The sequence below is a fragment of the Protopterus annectens genome, chromosome 1.part1 (assembly GCF_019279795.1).
Source record: "Protopterus annectens isolate FY-2018-M chromosome 1.part1, PAN1.0, whole genome shotgun sequence".
Lineage (NCBI taxonomy): Eukaryota > Metazoa > Chordata > Ceratodontiformes > Protopteridae > Protopterus > Protopterus annectens.
In genome coordinates, this window is record NC_056726.1 from 1,151,250,193 (window position 1) to 1,151,268,920 (window position 18,728).

Below are 18,728 nucleotides of genomic sequence, written 5' to 3' on the forward strand. Positions count from 1 at the left end.
TATGATATAGTAATAATATTTTATGCACTATTACACTGTTCAAACCTCTTTTATACATAATAGATAAAAATACTAAAGTCTGAAAATATAAGCTCTATTTGAATAAATCACCATTATTATTTATTGGTCTAGAGTTTAATTCCCCAGACATCGCAGCATTCTTTCAGACAAATATTGCAGCTGATGCATTAAAATATCTATGAACCAAATGCAAATCTAACTTAACTTTGTTAATATAAGGATCATTGTCCATAAATATATTTATAATGCTAAATCTGATTTGGACAGATTGGGCAAGATGAAATTCAATTTCCCTACAAAAGCTTCTGTAAGCTATTTTATTTGTGTAACTACAGCAGTTTACATGTCTTGCCTGATTATTTCAAAATAATTCACTTATTTCCACCTGTTTAAACAAGAGACAGACAGAAAGAGTGAAAGAGAGAGATAAGACTGAAATCTGACAAGCTACTAAGTCTAACATAAAAAAAAATTACAGATCTCAAGCTTGCAATTACATAATAAAACATTTTATAGAATCAAATGATATAGTCAAATGTTCTTCAGTTTCTGACATATTAACAATTTGTTTCCTTGCATGTTCAAAATGTTTGCTTTCCACTTGCTAGTTTTAATTTGTTTTTTTTTTTTTTTTGTTTTTTTTTTTGAAAATGTTGCTTTTTACTCTAAATTACTATAAATGTAAGCAATTAATCACCAGAGCAGAAAAAACTATTTAATCAGTCTGGTTTACATACTTGAATCTGTGCTTTGCCAACCTTTGTTAGGAAATCAGTAAATGACAAACATTAGTTGTTCATTGTCAATGAACACATTTTCTAGAGCACACAGGAAAATATTGCTAGATAGCCACCTAGTAGAGTGAACCTTGGCTCTAGATAATTGTAACTGTTGAAGTAACATCCTGACTCCATGTGTAAAAATAAGATTGTGGGTGGATATATGGATGGATGTATGGATGGCTGGCTGGATGGATGGATGGATGGATTGGAAGTTGTCAATGACTTGTTACTGTTGAGAAATTAGCTGTGACCTGAACTTGAAATGAAACCCTTTTCCTCATTTAGACATCATCAACTTAAGCAATAACCCATGGATGGGTATGGGTAATACTGGATTTACCCATGGTCAGTGTGGTTTTGCCTTTGTGACCAAAGGCAACCATGGGTAAATCCAGCATTACCCACATCCAGCCGTGGGTTATTGCTATTATACAATGACATTATATAGAAAAACAAATACTTAGTTTTCTTAAATAATGTCATTGTATAATGACTCCATGCTACCCTTCCTCAGGTATCCTGGGGCATTTCTGATGTACTGCCCATGCGTAAGGGTCATGCTCCCATGCTTATGCAGTACATCAGTACTGTGCAGAGGTAGCGATGGAGAAAGGAAGATCTCCGTTGCTTTTTAAGTATCTCGTGTTAAACGAATTTAACATAGTGAGATATCTTTAAAAAAAGCCACTGAGAAAGGAAGATCTCCTTTGCTTTTTTTACGCTATCTTGCTATGTTAAATGAGTTTAACATAGTGAGATTACAGCAGCAGAGATCTTCCTTCTTCTGTTGCTACCTCTGGACAAGAAAAAGAAAATCAGGGGATATACTAACAGAAAAAGTGACCGGAGTTCTTTCCTTTAGTATATTCTCGGATTTACAACGGTCACGCTGGTTGGGCTGGCCAGTCAACGTGCTTGTGTTTGAATGTGTAGGGCCAGTCATTGTACAATATGATATAACTAACAGGAAATTAATTATGACAGTCAAACATTTAACATTAATACTGATTAGCTCTTCACATAGGAGGTGTCTCACAGGGACGTATAATCATATTATTGGGGAAACTTACATTCAGCCATAGGCAATCATCTTTCTTTTAGCTACATATAACCAAATGTGCTAAACTTCATTTGATCTGAGGGAGAATGTTTCATACAATACTTAGGAATTATTTTCTTATTATAAATCTGTACATCAACAGTTTATTATTCTTCATACATTTGTGGTTATTACAGTTAATATTTCTCTGAATGTCAAATTTTGTTCTAATAAAATAGTTGAAATTTATAACATCATATGAGAGTGTTTTGACATCCAGACTACCTGTTCCTTTTGCTTACAGCTCTCAATAAATAAATACATACATAATTGTAACTCACATACTGATTGGGACTGAAATGTATGCTTGCTCAGTAATATTTCAACTTTTATTTATTTATTTTATTTTTACATTTGTTAACCGGGTTAGTCTGTCTGGGTTCTTAGAAGTCCTTTTTCAGCAGAGACTTGAGGAGAAAAGCTCCCAAAAACATTTTAAGTAAACAAATATTAAGAACAAAGATAAACACAGATCACATTTTAAGTATACATACTTCTGAAGTAATTACATAACATGCAACACTGAATTACTTATCATCATCAACATACTTGGGTGATTTTTTTTAGTATTTAAAGATTGAATGGACAGACTTGTAATTTTGTTATAATTCTGGTGAAAAACTATATCCAAACTCCACTGAACTCTTGGAAGTACTTGTCATGTAGTTAAACATTAGTAAAATGTGCTTATAGCAGAATGTATAAATAGGTTCATAGGTTCATAGGTTCATACTAGGCTATCTGCCCTAGGGCATTTATAAGCCTAGCCAGTTGTGTGGCTTTCACCACCCCTTAGGTTGGAGAATACTATACCCATTAGTTTGCCGTGTCTCTGTCCAGCAGTGACACAGAGATGATCCCTGGGGTAAACCTACGATCTCCCATCCACTGGTCAAGATTCCTCTTGAACAGAGCCAACGAGGTGCTCTGTCACACATGGACCAGGATACTGTTCCACAGCATAGGGAGTCTCTGGGTGATGAATCTGTCCCTCCAGCACATCCTATTTATATCCGTGTTGAGGTTTAAGTCTCTTGCTCTTGTGGCTCTGGTGGATTTGGATTTTTTGAGGTGGAGCATGTCCATTAATTCCGGGTTGGACATGGCCTTGTATGTCAGGCACAGGTCACCTCTGAGCAGATGGTATGTGACTGAATAGAGCTGGAGTTTCTTCAGTCGGGCAGCATATGGCATATTTTTGAGCCCCTTTATCCTTTTGGTGAGGAACTTTTGGGGTCTTTCCAATTGCTGCAGGTGTCGGGTAAGATACATTCCGAATGGGGCATTGTACTCAATCATTGGTCTGATAAGTGAAGAGTACAGGGGAACAATGACCTCCCTTGATCTGGATGTGAATTCCTTCACAATCACGTGGGCAATGTAGAAGGTCCTCCTAACCACTTTGGCAATGTGAGTGTCAAAAGAAAGGTTGCTGTCAACTTGGGTCCCCAGGTCCCTGATAACCTCTTCTGTGCTTAATGGATTGCCACCTATGTGGTAACTTGGGGTTACCTTGTTTTTACCAAAGGGTATGACTATACATTTTTTGGCGTTTAGCTTAAGGCCATGGCTCTGGCACCAGTTATCCATTTCTATGAGACCTCTCTGAAGGATATCTGTGTCTGATGGATTTTCAACTATGGCGCCCAGTTTGCAGTCATCTGCAAACTTTGTCAGCCACAATCCTCCTATGTTTGCCTGCACTTCTGAAAAGTAGATGCTGAACAAGAGGGGGCCCAGGACTGAGCCCTATGGGACACCGCTTGTGACCGGCTTGGGGTCTGACATGGCACCAGCAGCTCTAACCCTGTGGGTTCTGTCCTTGAGCCAGTTTGCAACCCATCTTGTGACATATGGGTTTACATTTAAGCTGGTGAGCTTTTCTATGATACCCGAGTGGGGTATTGCGTCGAAAGCTTTTGCAAGGTCAAGGTAGGCTGTGTGAACTGCCTTACCCTCATCAATGGCCTTGGTGACTGTTTCAAAAAAGTCGACCAAGTTCAAGAGGCAAGATCTGCCCTTGACAAAGCCGAATTGGGTAGGATCCAATGTCTGTAGGTCCCCCATGTCTTTATTTATGAGTTCCATTATGATCCTCTCCATAGCTTTGCAGACCAGGCTTGTTAAGCTTATGGGGTGGTAATTACCAGGGTCCGTAGAAGCACCGCCTTTGTGGAGTGGGACCACAGTTGCCGTACGCCACTCTTTGGGTACGTATCCTGTGGTAAGGCTAAGATTAAACAGCAGCCTTATGTGTGGGTCTAGTTCCTCATTGAGTTCGTGTAGCACACAGCCTGGGACACCATCCGGTCCCATTGATGCTGTGTTTTTAGCTTTAGAGAGAGCAGCTCTCACCTGGGCATTTGAGATGATTGGGAGGCTACATTCTGCTGGGATAGATATTTCTCCTTTTGGGGGGGGGGGGGAATTTTCACTGAACCTGTCTGCCAGTATGTTTGCAATGTCTGTGGGTTCAGTGATTTTTGTATCATTTTGGACTAATTCTGAGCATATCTGGGAGTTTCCACCCAGATTTCTAACATAGCTAAAGAAGGCCTTATGATTGTCTTTTGAGTCCTTGGCAATTTTTCTCTCAAAGTTGGCCTTGGATGATTTTATGAGTGATCATAGTTTTTTACTAGTATTGATCAGAGATGTCTTCCCTTTTAGGGATTTTGCTCTATCTTGTAGTAGCTTTCTCCTCTTGTTGTAAAGTTTGTTTATGGCTGGGGTCCACCAGATCGGGCGCTTGCCTTGTTGGAAAGGGTCTTGATTTTATTTGGGATTGGTTGATCCATGCAATCCTGGAGGTGCTCGTAGAAAGCATTTGTAAGGGATTCAGCAGTGTGGTTTGTGGTTTCCAATGGCTCAGGGGCCTTGAAGGATACCACACCAGTCTTAAGAAGTGTGAAGTTGGCTTTTGAGAAGTTCTTCACTGTGGTCCTTTTTGTTGGGGGTGGGGGCGGGATGTGGATCTCCAGTGAGATTAGTTTATGGTCTGATCTCACCAATGAGGGATATACTTCCAGTGTGGAGCATTTTGTCCCCATGTTTGTGATGATCAGGTCTAGTATATTTTCACCTCTTGTGGGAATGGTGACAAGTTGTTCCATAGCATTTGAGTTTATGAACTCCAGGAACCTTTGGGCTAGGGTATTGGGGCTTGAGTAATGTTCCCAGTCTATGTTTGGGTAGTTGAATATATATAAATATAAGATTATATATAAATATAAGATTACTCCTTTCTCAGGATGGACCTGGTTAACAACTTCACTCAGAGACTTAATATTTGAACATAACTTATTCTGATCCTTGAAAAAATAATATATGTACATTCTAGTCTAAGGTCTTCATTCAAATATTTGTCTATACTTGTCAGTGGCTAAATTTGTTTACCTGGGAAATTCTCAGGTAGAACCTTGTTGTACAATCAAATGTGTAATCACATAGTTTCTGTCTATGTGAATTTTATAATCCCATATTAAATAAACACCTAAATCAATAAACACATTCAATTAATTAAATTAATTAAAATTCTGTAAAAAAGAAAGCTAACAATTGACATTTTATGTATATAGCATTTCAAAAACAGAAAATACATTTTCCTGAAATATTTTAGCCTGAAATATACACAGAAAATTAAACAAGGCTGGTTTGAGGTTCAACCCCATGTCATTATAACGTTACAATTTTCCAATCAGTTATCTAAGTCTCTGGTTGAGATATATTGACTTTGGAATCAAATACCGGTAAGCCCTCCCTTTGCCAAATTATAAAAGCTTGATATAGGTTGAATATTGTGGGAATATACAATGTAAAAAAATTCATTAGCCTTTAATGTCTGTCATGTATGTTCATTAATACTGATTCTTTGATTTTTTACTGAACTGATGGGTATTCAGACCATGCCTCAGTTACTTAAATCTTCTGTTTTACATATTGTACTGTAGCAGTTTGTGTGACATTCATTCAACATAAATAATATGTTTTTTTTTTTAGATTAGTCCTGCATCAGCAGTTTCAATTTTGAGTGACAAACATCAGTTCCCTTCGTTTTTAAGGACAGTACCAACAAACTCACAACAGCCACTTGCAATTTTTCAGCTTCTTAGACATTATCAGTGGGAATGGGTGGGGCTGATTGCTACAGACAGTGACTATGGGCTAGAAGGAATTCAGCTTCTTAAGGAGAAGATAACTAAATATGGATTTTGTTTTGAATTCTATGAAATTATTGCCCCACAGCTAACCAGAACTAAAGTCACTTCACTTGTGCAATTAATAAAGCGATCCTCTGCTACAGTAATAGTGATGTATGTTTTCCTAGAACAACTAATTCCTCTGATGGAGGAAATTACACAGCAAAACATCACTGGTAAAATCTGGGTAGCAAGTGGTAGCTGGGTCACTTCTTCAGTATTTGCCAAGAAAAACTTCTGGACAACACTTGATGGCACTGTTGGCATTATTATGGCCAGTGGCAGCATGCCTGGTTTTAAAGAATTTCTTTACACAATTCATCCTAATAAATTTCCAAATGATGTATTTATGAAGTTATTCTGGGAAAGAGTATTTCAGTGCAAGTGGACAGATAATAAAACTTACCAGGCAACAGGCATAGGACATGATGACAATATTAAGTTCTGCACTGGTCAAGAGAAACTGCAGGAACTTGAACAAACCGTTTATCCAGTTTCCGATTTCAGATATCATTACTGTATGTACAATGCAGTACACACACTGGTACATGCACTCCAGAATTTGCAGACATGCATTCATGAAAATGGACAATTCCTTAATGCAACATGTGCACACATCAATGATTTTCAGCCACAGCAAGTATGATTTAGTTTATTGCTGGTTTGTAATTTGGTAGAATAGATACTGTTAATTTGTAAATGACCACCAGTCCATTATTTTCCTGACAGGAAATATGCATTTTTTTTCTTTTTAGAAACGTAAGTCATTGCTTTGTATGTTTTCATGTATAATACAGGTTTTTGTACCCTTTCTTGATATATTATTTTGGCTACTTTACTTAAAGAAACGGGCAAATTAATAATAAAAAAAGAATTATTAAATTGAAAGTACAATTGTAAGTGCTACTTATTTTGATTTTGAAAGTTACTGATACAGATCTATTTACAGAATTTGTCTAATGCTAACATTAACCTGAATACACATCCTCATTTTGGGTCTATATTAGATGAATGAATGATCAAAATGTTGAGTACAACATGCTCGACACACTTTGATCGAACGTTCATCTAATCGAACTCTAAAAATGCCAAAAAACGGAGTTTGGAAAAGTTTTTTGTCTCACACCTTCCCTATACTAATATGCAACACAAACACATACAATTCATACATATAAACCCCTACATGCTCACATCATTCAACAACTTTAAAACCTAAACACACTCTTCTACTTTTAAAAGAAAGTGGGGGGCTTTGACCCCCCCAACTATTTATACCAACTTCGAGATTGCTCTACATTGGGGAAAGGGCAATTTCCTGGTAATCGCAATATACAAACACAAGTGAAGAATTTGCTTACCTAGCCATTCCAGACAGTGAAGCATCTTTACGTCACAAGCTACACTCACTACCATGGCCAACTAAAATTTTTCAAAACTCCGGTTTTCGGCATTTTCAGGGTTCTATTAGATGAACTCTCGATCAAAGTGTGTCGAGCATGTTGTACTCAACATTTTGATTCTTTGTTCATCTAATATAGGCCCCTCATTTCATGTCTGAAGATTGAACTCAGAGATGTTATGTGAGAGGTAACTGTATTGCTATCTGCCTGTGACTAGGTGTGCTAAAAGAAGCAGGTTTGGTCAGTACACTGTGTGTTTCTTAATGCTATGGCAGTTTTTTGAGCACTAAGATGAAGCAAATTTGCTAATTAGAAGCAACACTTTTACCTTATGTAATGATTCATTTGAGCAAGCCAAACATATGGGTGGGGGGAGAAGTAAACATTTTTAGACATCATCATTCTCTTTCGGCTTTTCCCGTTAGGGGTCGCCACAGCGGATCATCTCTTTCCATTTCTTCCTATCCTCTGCATCTTGCTCTGTCACACCAACCGCCTGCATGTCCTCTCTCACCACGTCCATAAACCTTATCTTAGGCCTTCCTCTATTCCTCTTACCTGGCAGCTCCATCCTTAGCATCTTTTTCCCAATATACTCATCATCCCTCCTCAGCACATGTCCAAACCAACGCAATCTCGTCTCTCTTGCTTTGTCTCCAAACTGTCCAACATGAGCTGACCCTCTAATATACCGATTCCTAATCCTATCCATCCTAGTAACACCGATTGCAAATCTTAACATCTTTAACTCTGCCACATCCAGCTCTGACTCCTGCCTTTTTGTCAATGCCACTGTCTCCAACCCATATAACATAGCTGGTCTCACTACACTCTTGTAGACCTTCCCTTTCACTCTTACTGATACCCGTCTGTCACAAATCACTCCTGACACTCTTCTCCACCCATTCCACCCTGCCTGTACTCTCTTCTTCACCTCTCTTCCACATTCACCATTACTCTGAACTGTTGATCCCAAGTACTTAAACTCGTCCACCTTTACCAACTCTACTCCCTGCATCCTCACCATTCCTCTACCCTCCCTCTCATTTACACACATATATTCTGTCTTAGCTCTGCTGACCCTCATTACTCTGCTCTCTAGAGCATATCTCCACATCTCCAGAGTCTCCTCAACCTGATTCCTACTCTCACTACAGATCACAATGTCATCTGCAAACATCATAGTCCACGGGGCCTCCTGTCTGATCTCTTCTGTCAACCTGTCCATCACCACTGCAAATAAGAAAGGACTCAGAGCTGATCCTTGATGTAATCCCACCTCCACCTTAAACGGATCTGTCACTCCCACTGCAGTCCTCACCACTGTCACACTACCCTCGTACATATCCTGTACCACTCTTACGTACTTCTCTGCCACTCCCGACTTCCTCATACAATACCACAACTCTTCTCTAGGCACCCTGTCATATGCTTTCTCTAAGTCTACAAAGACACAATGCAACTCCTTCTGACCTTCTCTGTATTTCTCCAACAACACTCTCAAAGCAAACATTGCATCTGTAGTGCTCTTTCCTGGCATGAAACCATACTGCTGATCACTAATCATCACCTCCCTTCTTAACCTTGCTTCCACTACTCTTTCCCATAACTTCAAGCTGTGACTAATCAGTTTTATCCCTCTGTAGTTACTACAGCTTTGCACATCACCCTTATTCTTAAAGATAGGTACCAAAACACTTTTTCTCCACTCCTCAGGCATCCTCTGACTTTCCAAAATTTCATTAAACAATCTAGTTAGAAATTCCACTGCCATTTTTCCTAAGCACCTCCATGCTTCCATTGGTATGTCATCTGGGCCAACAGCCTTTCCATTCTTCATCCTCTTCATAGCTGCCCTTACTTCCTCCTTGCTAATCTGTTTCACTTCCTGATTCACTATCCCCACATCATCCAACCTTCTCTCTCTCTCATTCTCTTCATTCATCAGCCTCTCAAAATACTCTTTCCATCTACTCAACACACTCTCCTCTCTTGTGAGTACCTTTCCCTCACTATCCTTTATCACCCTTACATGCTGCACATCTTTCCCAGCTCTGTCCCTCTGTCTAGCTAATCGGTACAGGTCCTTTTCTCCCTCTTTAGTGTCCAATCTCTCGTACAACTCTCCATATGCCCTATCCTTAGCTTTCGCCACCTCTCTCTTTGCCATGCGCCTCATCTCCTTATACTCATGTCTACTTTCTTCATCTCTTTGACAATCCCACTTCTTCTTCCCCAGCCTCTTCCTCTGTATACTCTCCAGTACTTCCTCATTCCACCACCAGGTCTCCTTGTCCTCCTTCCTCTGTCCAGATGTCACACCAAGCACCTTTCTAGCAGTCACCCTTACTAGTTCTGCTGTAGTTACCCAGCTATTCGGTAACTCTCCACTGCCTCCCAGTGCCTGTCTTAACTCTTCTCTAAACTCCACTTCACAATCACCCTTTTTTAACTTCCACCATTTAATCCTTGGCACAGCTTTCACACTCCTCCTCCTCTTCTTGATCACCAACGTCATTCTACATACCACCATTCTATGCTGCTTAACTACACTTTCCCCTGCCACCACTTTACAGTCTCCAATCTCCTTCAGACTGGCCCTCCTACATAGTATATAATCAACCTGTGAGCATCTTCCTCCACTCTTGTACGTCACCCTATGCTCCAGTAAACATTTTTAGACAATTGTATTTATTCCTTTTAATAACACCTACTACTTTTAAAAATACATCTCATATTTAGAAAAAAGGAAATACATAAGCACTAGGTGTCTGTAGAGGGAAACAGAAAATACTAACAGTGTCTACCATATCTAAAAGTATTAATAAACATTTTTTTTCTGAAACTGTAAAACTTTCTTCAGTATGTCAGTACATCTTCTTTTAAAGTTTTGAAATCCAAGTTGCCAAGAAGAAAAGTGTCAATCATAGCTTATTATTATGATTATATATGACATGTGCTTTATTGCCAATAGATTGCCTTTGCTTAACAAAAGTTTAGCATTCCATTCATTTATGTACTGCTTCAAAACAAAAATTGCTTTTCAATTTTCTGGCATGCTACAGGATAATGTTCCTAAACAATTGTCAGCACAAGATATTCTTCAGTAACGGAATACAATTTTACAATGACAAATTTTCTAGGATTGAGAAATGAGCAGCAGTGTTCTAAATGCTGCTCATCATGATTAGGTATTTTTCAAGCATTTCTAGCTTTACAGAATCTTGCTAGATACACATCTAAACTAAAAAGTTACTGTTCATGTATATGTGCAATAAAATATAGATTAAATGTATATCTAGCTATGTCTTTTCCTATCTGTGAAACTTGGAAAGTTTAAAATAAATACAAAGTCACACTGACTAATATTTCTTATGACACTAGACATTTCTGAAAACCCATAGGTTCATAGGTTCATATGTTGATACTAGGCTTTCTGCCCTAGGGCATTTATAAGCCTAGCCAGAGTGTGTTTGGCTTTCGCCACCCTTTTAGATTAGTTGACTGTGCCTCTGTATAGTAGGTCACAGAAGGTAGCCCTTTTAAGGTTAGTTTACTGTACCTCTGTCAAGAAGGGATACAGAAGAGATCCCAGGGGTAAACTTACGATCTCCCATCCACTCATCAAGATTTCTCTTGAAGAGGGTCAGCGAGGGCCTCTGCCTAACATGGATTGTGATTTTGTTCCAGAGTGAGGGGAGCCTCTGGGATATGAATCTGTCCCTCCAGCATGTCCTATTTATTTCTGTGCTGAGGTTCAAGTCCCTGGAGCGTGTAGTGCTAAGGGATTTGGATTTCCTGAGGTGAAGCATGTCCATTAATTCTGGGTTGGACATGGCTTTATATGTCAGACACAGATCGCGTCTGAGTAGGCGGTACGCAACTGAGTAGAGCTGGAGTTTCTTTAGCCGAGCTGCATAGGGCATCCCATGATGTGGGATTCATGACCCTGGGGAAATCATAACTACCTATAAACATAGCTGTGGACATTATTGCTCCAGAATCTGTGATAAAGTCAAAATTAACAATTAAAGTTAACAGAGGTTGAAAAGCTGCAAAATCACAGATATTTTTTTAAATATTACTATAAAATTTTCACAGAGTCCAATAATATAGTGCTCTATTGTTAGTGTTAATTATCTTTGTATTGGGTATTCCTTCACAATTAATGTCATCCATTCATCTCACCTTCTAGTTCAAATATCACTTTCATCAAATATTTTCTTGATATGAAATATAATAATACAACATTCCTTTAAATGTAATTCAGTGTCTGTTTTGTTAAAACGTTCTACTCTAAAAGGCAAAGTCACTTCCTTTTAACAAATTGTTTCAGTAACATTTTTTCATGGTAAATGACCCCCAAAAAATGCAGCAAGCTCAAAACTTTCAAAAATAATGTCTCAAAATGTCTGTATATTGAAATGTGTTATTCATTGAATATCTTTTAATCTTGTTGTGGTTTGACCAATAAGTCCCACCTCATATTTTGTCTTCACATTTTGTTTTAATCCTTAGCAGTATAGCTGTTTTACTGTTTATACTGGTAATTTTTTTTATTTAATTTTTCTGTTAACAGCCTAACTTTTCAGCATCCTTGCGTGTACTAACTTCTATACTCACAGATCATGCTGCTATCAACCTGTTTTGTATTCAAAACATCAGGGCTCTCAACCAATTTACAGGAGACTAAGCAATTTCATTATTACTTTCCTTTGTAATTCCTTGCACTACAAAGGAATGTTTCTGTCCACCTTTCACTCAAGAATGCTGACAAATTGTCAATTGTCTTTGAAACATTCATTATATCCAGAAAAAGAATGTCTTCCAAACTTCATTAATGTAATTTAGTTGCATTAATCAGTCCATTTTAATTATTTTCCTAGTTTGTAGAAACTTCAACCTCTGCCTCCTTATACACAGTCCTCTCTTCTTCCATTTTTTATCACAGTGTTTCCACTCTGCAAGCAATGATGAGGTAAATAATTACATAAACTTGACAAATTATTGTTGCTACCGAACCACAATGGCGAATACACAGGTGAGTAGTCCTGGGGAAATAGGAGGTATGTATTATACGGCACATTCAGAAAAGTTGATCCCGATGTTACTACTTGATAGCTATCTTTGTTCGGTGCAGAGCACATACCGCTGTCAGTAACGCGTGTATTGACCTTCTACACTACGTGTCAATTTGCTGAAAACCTGGAGATGTTTATTCTACTTATATTCCTGCAACAGAGTTTTCATTTAGCTATGCATGAATACCATGGTTTAGTAAGGGTAGCAGTTTTGTGCAGCTGTTAGGAGCATTTTATTCGTGACTGCGTGTTTGTCGAACATGTAAATGTCGGTAAGCTGACATTTCGCTTATTTAATTTGTCGGTGATTTCGAGTCGACAATGTGGATGTCGATGTTCTCACTTGTCGATGTAGTCATATGGATCCAAAGAAACACAGCAGTGAAAGAAAGGAAAAATCACTGAAAAAGTAAAGGAGAAAACAAATGAAAACTGCAGAATGGGCATGAAACTGTAGAATGGGTATGAACAAAGTCAGAGTATGGACAGTGAAAGAAAGAGAGAAGGAGAAAGTTGTAGAGCAGCATAGAAAGGGAGGACGGAATGAAGTAAAGAAAAATAAAATAAAGCCAATGGAGAGTGTAGTGCATGTAGTAGCCATGATGGATTTAAGGACATAAGAAGAAACATGGGAAATAAAAAAAGTGTCAGGAGATACTGTAAAACTGAATGTAATGATGTAAGACTGGAATACAGAACCTATGACAAAAAAAAAAACTGCAAAGGGCTGAGAATGAAGAGTGAGAAAAATGAAGGGAAGAGGGCTACAAAAATATGGATATGAAAGAAGGTAGATAAGGAAGATGGGTATGGAACATTCCAGTAGGATAATAAAGAAACACAGCAGTGAAAGAAAGGAAAAAGCACTGAAAGAGTAAAGGAGAGAACAAATGAAAACTGTAGAATGGGCATTAAATGGGTAGGCATATTGAAAACACTGGAAAATAAAGGAATGCATAACCTAAAAACAAATTGGAAAAATTAAATTGAGTGAAGTGGAAGACACGACAAATCAGAAGAAACACGGAGGATGACAATATGCCTAAAGTCCTTTAACTTGTGAAGATCCATCAACTGAAAATAATACACACCTGGTTTTATATTCCAAAGAGGCAACAGAAAACAGGCACAATGACAATCAGCTGATGTTGTAGGTGCAAAAGAAACAAACGCAGGGATAATATATGTGTTCTGGGTTTGTGAACTAAGAAGAATATTACTGCAGCACTCAGCAAGACAATAGAAGAAATATGGGTAGTTATCACAGGAAAGAGACATGAACTCTGATTAGCAATGGAGATGTAAACATAGACAAAGGACTAAAGACAAAAATCCTAATATTAGCAGAAGTAATTAGAAGCTATATTGAAATGAACTGAAAGGGGAGATAAGAGGGAGAAGTATAATATGAAATAAATTAATATAGACATCGTAAGGAAGATTATTAGAGAGCTGAGAAGTACTGACAAGGGGGGCACAATAAAAAATGCTGAGAAATAGTGGCAAGGTATGGGAAAAATAACATGGAGAAGAGATGAGACTATAAGATAACATAAGACAAGACAACATAAATAAGATAGGAACTCACAGAAGTAAAGGGATACATAAAAATGAGGGAAAAAAGTAACCTGGGAAAGAAATATCTTGTGATGTGAACTGGCAGATAAAACAAAAATGTTGAAGAAAAGCAGAAGAAAGACAGTAGAACTACAAGTGTAATAAATAAATAAGTAAAACAATTTCTCATATGTTACATTGAGTGCACTGATTGGAATATACATCTCTACAATTTTATAAAAAATGGAAAGGATTCTAAAACATATCCCTTTTTTGGTTATTGGAGTTCGCTATTTTCACACTGTGGGTTCTATCTGTGAACCAATTGGCAACCCACTTAACGATATAGGGTTTGATGCCTAATTTGGTTAGTTTATCAATAATTCCTGAGTGAGGAATGGTATCAAAGTCTTGGCTAGATCTAAGTAGGCTGTATGAACTGCCTTACCTTCATCCACAGCTCTGGTGATTGACTCAAAGAAGTCAACCAGGTTGAGCGGGCATGATCTACCTTTCACAAAACCAAATTACATGGGATCTAGAGTTTGGAGATTCCCTATATCCTTGTTAATTAAGTCCATGATGATGCGCTCCATAGCCTTACATATCAGGCTCATCATGCGAATGGGGCGATAATTTCCAGGGTCTGTAGTCGCTCCACCTTTATGGAGAGGGATGACTGTAGCAGTGCGCCATTCGGTAGGGACAAAGCCTGAGGTGAGGCTGTGAGTGAGGCACACAGATGTGGTGCCAGGTCACTTTGTAATTCATGTAGAACACAGCCAGGGATATTGTCAGGTCCCATGGAGGCTGAATTCTTGGCCTTGGACAATGCAGATTTACCACAACTATAGAAGGCTTTGTGGTTGTTTTTAGTGTCTGCTGCAATTCTGCCTTCATAGCTGGCTTTGGAGGTTTTGATGAGGTATCTCAACTTTTTGCTGAAGCTAATTAGGGAATTTTTCCAGTCTTGGACACCTTTTTCTGCAACAGTTTCTTCCTTCTGTTGTAGAGTTTATTAATGGCAGGGGACTACCAGATTGGCTTCCTTTTTTTGGAGGAGAGCATCTTGGTTCTGTTCGGTATGGCTAATTCCATGCATTTATGTACGTGTTTGTACAGTGCATTGGTGTATGATTCGGTAGCATGGGTGCTGTGAAGTTAGTTACTTCTGTTTATAGGAGTCCAAAGTCAGCTTTGGAGATGTTTTTCATGGTGGATACCTTTGCGGGGGGGGGGGGTGAGATGTGGATTTCCATGGTGATTAGTTAGTGGTCGGATCTAACCAGTGAGAAATTGACTATTGGTGAAGAGCAGTGGTTGCCCATGTTAGTAGTAACCAGGTCAAGGATGTTGCTTCCTGTAGTGGGGTTAAGAATGAGCTGGTCCAAGGCATTGGAATTTATAAATTCCAGGAAGCGTAGGGCCGGTACAGTGGTGCATGAGTAGTTTTCCCAGTTGATGTAGGGGTAGTTGAAGTCATCTAGTATGAGAGTGTTGGGTTGTATCTTAATATTTCCAGGGTGCTTAGGAATGTGGCATGAGAGTCTTGGGACATGGTTGGAGACCTATAGCAGGCTATGACCTGAATCACCATCTTACCCAGTGTTAGTTGCACCTGGAGTATCTTAGATGCATTATGCAGGGCTACTAGTCTGGAATTGTGCATATCCTTTATAAATATGGAGACCCCACTGCTTTTGGAGCTTCATTCCATGTTCTGGGGCCAGAAAGTGTGAATAAGTTCTAGTCTGGTAGTGCAGGGGTGCTTTCTGCTGCTTTAAACCAGGCCTCCGTTACAGCACAAATGTTGGTGTTCTCCATTTTGAGGAGTGCTTTGAGTGAGTGCATCTTGAGATTTAGACTTCTAGCATAGAGCAGCATGACCCTCAGATTGCATTTATTTATAACTGATATGGTGGTAATTTGGTCTTTGGAACACTGCCTAAAAAGTCACTATAGGGGTGGCAGGAGCCTTAGCCAGTGCCCAAAAACCCAGGGGTGACAGATGCAGGCCATTTGTGGCAAAGCATCGAGATCTGTCAATCATGTCACCCCAAGCAGTCAGATACTGGATCCCCTTAGTATAACACCAGAAACTTAGCCAGTTGTTGAATTCAATAATTTTCTGTTAGTACTGCGGTATCATTCTGGATGATGGTAGGATGCTGCTCAGAACTAGGGTCATACCTGCTTGGGTCACATAATCCAAGAGCTCCTCCATGTCTCTTTTCATGTAGTCCAGGGAGGTGCATCTCAGGTCATTCACACCCACATGGACAATGACTTGTTGTGGAGTGACCTGAGTTCATGTGTTATGTGTCAGATTTTGGCACCTGATAGACAGTTGACTATCACCTTCTTCTTACTCAACCTAGTGAGTGGAACATGAGTGTGCCTCAGTATTGAGTCGCCAATGATTATTGTATTGGGCAAGCTGTTTTGCCTTAGGAGCTTAGGTTGAGGGGCACACTGTGTAGGTGAGCTATGTTTGTTGTAGTTTTGTGCTGTGTTGTGGTGGTCGAGTGCATTTCTGCCTTGGAGGTCTCTGCTGTTTGGGTAGATTTCTATTGAGAGCTTCAGTGAAGGTTGGTGTATGGTTTGTGTTTTAATGTGAGGGCTGTGATGGTGGGTGTTCTGGAGGGCTACGCATTCCATGCAATGTGGTGCATGTGTTGACCTTCTCTTGACTAGCTATTCTGGTCTTGGCTGGAGATTGCATGGCTTCCAATTTGGAGATATAAGCGCATCGCTCACAAATCTGAGTATTGGGAGGTAAGAGGAGAGGGTTGTATGTGTACATAAGGCAGTTGCTACACTGCATCAGAATGTCCAAGCTCACCAGGTTACTAGGAGAATGCACAGGAAACTGACCTTTAGACATGACAGGAGGAATGGTCATCATTACTAAGTACTGGAGCTGTTTCCTTATAGGACATCTAGTGCTGTTAACACTTATGTGTGCTACAATAATTGCTACAAAAAGCCTGATGAAGTGCTAGGTAAATAAGTTAATTAAAGTGCAAGAGAGAAGAGATCTAGCAAGATCTAAAGGAAAGATTGAAGAGCAGACTTTCTGCCATGAGTAATATACTTTAAATGCAATGCAAGCTAGTACACATGATTGTGTAGCAATATTAAAGCAAATACATTCAAAATAAATGTAGTTAAATGAAAAAATGACTTGAATTAAGTACAGAAAGCATTATTATCAGAAAAAAATCAAAATGAAGGCACTTAAAGTCTGTTTCTCCTTTCTGTTGCTTTTGTAGTCTGCATGATGCCAAAACAGGATCCGCGGAGCTTAAACAAGTGCAAACACATGCAAACGTGCTTTTAAACAAGAACATTGAAAGGGATAGAAAAAACTGCCCAAACAGCCAATAAACTACAATTTCAGAGCCAGAAACCACTCCTCTTGTGGTAGATAGGCAACCGAGTGCTTACCACTCCCACTGATAAGCTGGAAGGCTTCCTTCTAACACAGAAAGGTCTGGGGAACTCAGAAACTTACAAAACAGTCCTGGATACAACAAACCTGTATCTGGACTATTCTACTAACAGGAAAGGTGGAAAACAAGCTTAGAAATTTTCTTTTTTTTTTTTAAGAAAAAACAGTTAAAACAGTAATAAAAATATTTTAAATGCAATGCAAGCTAGCACACTTGAGTGTGTAGCAATATTAAAGCAAATGCAGTTAAAATAAAAGCAGTTAAATGACAAAAATGACAAATCAAGTGCAGAAAGCAGTATAATCAGAAAAAATCAAAATGGAGGCACTTAAAGTCTCTTTTTCTCCCCTTTCTGTTGCTCTTGCGGTCTGTAGTACACCAAAAGATGATCCACGGAGCTTAAGCAAGTGTAAACCCATGCAAACACTGGGTTTTAAACTAGAAGGTTGAAAGGGATAGAAAAACTGCCCAAACAGCCAATAAACTACAATTTCAGAGCCAGAAATCACTCCTCTTGTAGTAGATAGGCTACCTAGTGCTTACCACTCCCACTGAAAAGCTGGAAGGCTTCTTTCTAACACAGAAAGGTCTGGGGAACTCAGAAACTTACAAAACAGTCCTGGATACAGCATCTGTATCTGGACTACTCTAGTAACAAGAAAGGCAGAAAACAAGCTTAGAATTTTATTTCCTCAGGAAAAAACAGTTAACTTGTAGCTGGAATACTTCAAAAAGGATTTAAAACCATGCAGCTGAAGTTATAGATGATGCAGACCTGTATTTAGACTATGCTACTCAATTTTAAAGTCAAGAACTCAGTAAGAAAAAACAAACACTGAAGCACATATTAATCACTTACAGTCAAATGAATAGCACTTGCAGTATGAAAAAATACAGTTAAACAGTAATGATTTAAAAATACAGTAAAATACAGTTAAACAACAATGAATTTCAGTAGATAGCAATGAAATATAGTTAATCAGTAGATTGCTTTGAAACAATAGCTCACAAATCACATCAGTAACAGACAGCACTAATAAAGCAGCGATTCAGTAGAATACTGTCATCAATTTAATGATTTAATGAGGCTACCATCAAGCAGTAATAAATATGGCAAACAGCAAAATGAAGTAGAAG

General features: G+C 38.7%; 1 protein-coding gene across 1 annotated transcript in view; it reads left to right on the forward strand.

The window, feature by feature from the left end:
- The window catches only part of LOC122815812 (extracellular calcium-sensing receptor-like), a 363,125-nt gene that overhangs the window by 37,530 nt on the left and 306,867 nt on the right, over positions 1 to 18,728 (forward strand). Inside the window, exon 3 of the mRNA XM_044088617.1 lies at positions 5,902 to 6,623. Within this exon, the coding sequence (XP_043944552.1) occupies positions 5,902 to 6,623 (722 nt within the window). The remainder of the gene's footprint in view (positions 1 to 5,901; positions 6,624 to 18,728) is intronic.